This window comes from Impatiens glandulifera, chromosome 6 (assembly GCF_907164915.1).
Source record: "Impatiens glandulifera chromosome 6, dImpGla2.1, whole genome shotgun sequence".
Taxonomy (NCBI): Eukaryota; Viridiplantae; Streptophyta; class Magnoliopsida; order Ericales; family Balsaminaceae; genus Impatiens; species Impatiens glandulifera.
Window position 1 is genome coordinate 19,149,733 of NC_061867.1, and position 5,763 is coordinate 19,155,495.

General features: G+C 27.0%; 1 protein-coding gene across 1 annotated transcript; it reads left to right on the forward strand.

Annotated features, from left to right (window-relative positions):
• Window positions 1-2,906: 2,906 nt before the first annotated feature.
• On the forward strand, window positions 2,907-5,648 carry LOC124944029 (protein MOTHER of FT and TFL1-like). The gene is made up of 4 exons (XM_047484487.1): window positions 2,907-3,139; window positions 4,013-4,074; window positions 5,037-5,077; window positions 5,236-5,648. The coding sequence occupies exons 1-4, from the start codon at window positions 2,942-2,944 to the stop codon at window positions 5,469-5,471; spliced, it is 537 nt and encodes a 178-aa protein (XP_047340443.1). The 5' UTR covers window positions 2,907-2,941; the 3' UTR covers window positions 5,472-5,648.
• The last annotated feature ends 115 nt before the right edge of the window (window positions 5,649-5,763 follow it).

Genomic DNA, 5,763 nt, shown 5'->3' on the forward strand with positions numbered 1-5,763 from the left:
ACACTTGTAAACCTAAGAGACAAAAAAAAAGTTGATGACAATATTTCTCTTCATTTCAAAAAAGTGTTGATAGTGTATAGTTTACTATTTTCCATGTTTATTATAAAAAAATTTGCAAACCGGATAATGCACATAATTTATACTAGTCACATAAAATGATTAAATGAAAGAAAATAAATATTAGTAGAACATGTGTGATGTGTTAATGATTGTAGAGATGAATTTGTGGGTGGGTTACCATTATTATAAAATAATGTATGTTGTTTCGATTATTTGTTAATTTGATTTTCTTGAGTATGAGAATCGCATATAAAATCATGAACATACTTTGTTTGATGGACTTCATAGTTTGAATGTTTGTGCAATTTTCTAAGTACTCAAATGTTTCTTTGTTATTTGTAAATTATTATTGGAGGGTGTTATCAACAAATGCCAGTTAGGGACAAAACATGCATGGTTCTATATCCCTTTAGAATCCTTAGGGTTTTAGAATAGAGTATTAATGTCTCACATTATATGTTATTTTTCTACTCAAATGAAATGCATATTACTAGATGGTTTTGATTTTAACCTTTGTATAACATGATAAAGACAATGTTCTTTGTATCATATTTATTTTTTAACTTTTTAGAGATCAAATAACAATGTTGAAGAGTTAAATTTTTAGTGATGTAGAAGAAGGGTATTCTTAATATCATAGTTGTTTGACATTTTAATGTTGGTTTGAAGTCATTTAAATAGTTTCATTGTCTTTTGTTTTGTTTTGTACGCGTATTGTGTTTCGAGTATATAAAGACTTATGTTTTATGTTTCATTTGATTATAATATTGATTTGGCTAGCCTTTCAACATTAGTTAGGTTTTAAAATGATTAGATTAAACTATATATTTTTATATTTTGAATATATATATTTTCTAATTGATTTAAACTTTTGTATAATTGGTTTAAACTTTAGTACAAATTAGAGATTGAAGTTCAAGACGAATCAAAAGTTGCATTGTTTATGTTTTTTATAGAGTTATGAATAAATCGGTTAATTTAGTCATCTTGGATTTGTTAGAATTACATTCCAAGTTTGATAGCAAATTACCATTTTCATTATTTTTCCAGTTAAATAACATATTACAAAGAAAAAATATGTAAAAACTTTATTGTTATAAAAGTATTCTAAATAATTTAGATAGAGTCGTGTAACATCGTTGTCGTCTGTAACATCTTGTCGTCTACAATATCACATCTTGTCGTCTACAATATCGTTGTCTAGAAATAAAATGGAACAGTTGCGTCGTCGTTGAGAATGAAGCTGAAGAAGGAATCCAAAGAGAGGTGAAAGATTTTTACAATATAAAATTTAGAAAATAAAAAATAGATATACCACGTTTAGAAAATAGATATGTCGTCTTATAACATTTTAAATGTTTATGTCTAAGGAGTAATTTTAAATAAGATCATGTATAAAGAAATTTTGAATGATATAAATTTACATGAATTATTTAGAAAACTAGAGTGTTTATTTTTTATCTGATATTTGTTATTTTACATTTTCCCTCCTAACTATTTTTCTGGTTAATTTATGATAAAATATGTTATTTGAGGGTAGAGAAAATTAGAATACTTTTCATCTTATATTTATATTTGTTATTTTAACATTTTATGTCTGAGTTGTTTTTTTTTTTGTATTTGAAATTTGTTACTTCAACATTTTTCTATGAGTTGTTTTCTGGATAATTTATGATAAATTTTGTTATTTATAGACAGAGAAAACTAGAGTACTTGTCTTTATCAATATTTGTTACTTTAACATTTCCTCTATGAACTGTTTTTTTTTGTTAATTTATGACAAATTATGTTATTTACGTTCGTTGGAGAAAATTAGAGTACTTTTCTTTATCTGATATTTGTTACTTTAATATTTTCCCTCTAAACTGTTTTCTAGTTAATTTATGACAAATTATATTATCTATAATTGAGAAAACTATAGTATTTTTCTTTATCCAATATTTGTTACTTTAACATTTTCCCTTTGATATATTTTTTTTATTAATTTATGACAAATATAATTTAGAAAATTATAGTACTTTTCTTTCTTCAATATTTGTTACTGTAACAATATTTTGTCTGAACTGTTTATCAGGTTAATTTATCTATGGGTAGAGAAAATTACAATACTTTCCATCTGATATATGATATTTTAACATTTTACGTTTGAGCGGTTTTTTTTTACCTGATATTTGTCATTTAACATTTTTCTGTGAGCTGTTTTTTTAGGTAATTTATGATAAATTATGTTATCTATGGACGAAGAAATTAGAGTACTTGTCCTTATCTGATATTTGTTATTTTAACATTTTACCACTGAATTGTTTATCTGGTTAGTTTATGACAAATTATGCTATTTACCTTTATCTGACACCTGTCATTTTAACATTTTCTGTTTGATCTGTTATTTTGGCTTTCTTCTTTCATCTCCCCTTCGTCCTTTCCCTTTCGCCCAAGGAATCCTGCCCTTCTTCTGAGTATTTTGTCTGTGGAATCCTGCCTGAGGAGTAAGTTGTCTGTTGATTGCGATGTGTCTGAGTAATTTGTCTGTTGAAAGCTGTCAATCTATGGACATAGTAATTTTTTTTCTTAGTTATTTAACGAAATTTAACTGTTAAGAATTTTATAATAAAAAACATTCAAAAGGTAAATACAATTGAGTACACGCGGCGGTTGTGTCATCTATTCACTGAGTTGTCTCTCATGCATGCTATGTAGAATTGGCCAACTCTCTCTTACATTGTTCTTTCCCTTATTTTAACCCACTCACCTACTCAAACTGTCCATCTATTTATTTATTTATTTATTTATTATATATATACATACCAATATCCTTCCTCCTCTTATCATTATCATCATCAGCTCTTCATTTCTTTTTCTGTTGTAATTTCTCTCCTCTCAAATGGCTAATACTTCGATAGATCCTCTGATCATGTGTAGAATAATTGGGGATGTGGTGGATGAATTTGTGCCCACAACCGCCATGAATGTCTACTATGCAACCAAGCATGTCACTAATGGCTGCAGCATCAAGCCTTCCATGGCTTTTAATCCCCCAACTGTCACCATTTCTGGATTGCCTAATGAGCTTTACACCTTGGTAATGATTTCTCTATCTACCTTTTATTTGATTAATCTTTTTGGAGTATTTGAGTTAGTGCATGTGGAATTCTTTTTATTTAAAACATCAAAATTGTATTTACTAGAAAGTCATATTTTTTTATTAGAAAAATGATTTTGTAAGAATTTTATACAGATTAGGCACAAGAATCAATTAAAAAATATCCGTTACTAAATTAAATATTAAAAATCTAACCATCGATCTCGATAACAAATAAAGTTGTCGGATTTATTTTAGAGATTATCGCTCTCATTTGAATTTTAGGTTGAGCAAGATTTTGGGTTTTTCTGTTAGTATTGCGTCGATTTTGATATTTACTTACATGGGTTTGTTGGCTTTTGAAGACTTTTTACCTCACAAGTTTTGTTGATATTTTTTAAGTAGGTATTACCCAATTTAGACTGTACGTTTACATCGATAAAACTAATTGCAAGTTACAAAATTCATTGAAAGTTAAATGTATAATTTATTTTGTAAAATGACTTAAAAGTTATAATATAAAATAATTGAAAATAGAAATAAATAATATTTTATTTAATTAATTAGGTGATGTGAATTATAAAAAAAAAAATGAATGAGATGATGTAACTATTAAATTTGTAAAATAAATCAATCCAACTCTCTCTTAGAAAGTTAAATATATAACAATGCTCAATATATCATTATTCTACTTGAATATAATGTTTATGGCATGCACTGAAATGGACCACTTAGACATGCATTCATTAATCTATTAATTGTCAATAAGTGAAAACTAATGAACAAAGCAAACCCACCTGTCATTTATTTTCATTAATACAAATGTTTTTTTTATATTATTTTAATTCTTCTTTTGACATGTGTGATGATCAGGTAATGACAAATCCTGATGCGCCAAGTCCCAGTGAGCCCTACATGAGAGAATGGGTGCACTGGTTATCCTCTCTTTCTCTTTCATCTATTTTTTTTTAAAGAAACTAAATAAGAAGGACTCAAAACATTTTAAACATATTTTTTTAAGTTAAATTTTCCAACCTAATTAATCATTCATGTATAGTAAGCCTACTATTTTGAAGATAAGATAAAATTTAATCTATGATCTTATATCAAATTAGAAATATATATTTTAAATGTTTAAAAGTTTTGTATTATCACAAATAGGACTTGTTGTTAAGTTGTTATTAACACAAATCTTGTCTATACTTGGAACTAGTTTGATATAAATATTGACTTTTTCTTTTTTTGAGAATTTACCTAATTTCTTTTAATTAAAAATTTTCTACATATCTTATTCTTATCTTTCTAAATATTAAATCACTTATTTGATCAATTATAAATATTAAAATATTCATATTTTATTTCTTTTATTAATTTTAAATATAAAAATAAAATAATATTTTAGATATTAAACGAATTAAACACTCAAATAATTTACATTTTTTATCAAACAAGATTGGTTAAATAAAATAAAATAAAAAACTCTCAAATAATCAAAGATTAAACAAGCTCTAAGTCTTGAACATCTTACTTAAACATTTTATTCAACAATTATTCCATTAAGATTTGTTTAATAAGAACATGCTAACTACAATCAATATGCATTCAACATTAAAAGAGCAAGAATAGCAAACCCATATAAAAAATGTGATATACTACTTTGGATATTCCAAACCACTTCAGGTTGTTATTATGGGATCTTGTTCCCTATTCCATCTCAAAGGGAGAGGGGCAAAATAGGAAAAAAAAATCTTTCTAAATGACTGTTTTTCCCTCTCCATGTGAGGATCCAATCCCATTCCAAACATTGATTTTTTTTTTCGACAGTGTTAAATAAATATAGTAAAAAGAGTTCATCAATTCCATGTATACTAATGTTTTATTTCATGCTTGTTTTTAGGATTGTGGCCAATATTCCTGGAGGTACCGATTCTGGTCAAGGTGCGTTAATTTCGTGTTGTGTAATCTTAAAATGTAATTAGCCAACTAAACACTGAGATTCAGGGTGTGAAGATTCAAACTCATAACCTTAAAAATATGAATTCTTTGCCTCACCCACTGAACTATGGGTAAACTAAAAAAGTTCCTTAAAAATGCAGGAACAGAGATAGTGCCATACATGGCGCCATGCCCAGCTGTTGGAATTCACCGTTATATTCTAGTACTATTTAGACAGTCCATATATGTGGACCAAACTATTGAGAAGCCAAATATCATAACCAGAGCCAACTTCAACACTAGAGCTTTCTCTCGTCACCTATCCTTGGGAATTCCGGTTGCAACTGTTTACTTCAATGCAAAAAAGGAATCCATCAAACAACGAAAGAATGTCTAAGTTATTTCATCTTCTCCTTGAATAAATATATATATTATCATGCATGAACCTAATTACTATATAAAGACATATCTATCTATCACTCTATCTATCCATAATCAATCTATCTATAAAAATAAGAACATGTATTTGATCATCTAAAGTGCAACTTTATATACATTTTGCTTTTGTCTTTAATAGTTTTGTGATGTGCTTACTTATTTGGTAAAATGTAGTACTCTCCTTCTCTTATTCACTTGTCTTTTTCAACATTCCATATATATTACTTACCATATTTACCTTTTATTTACCT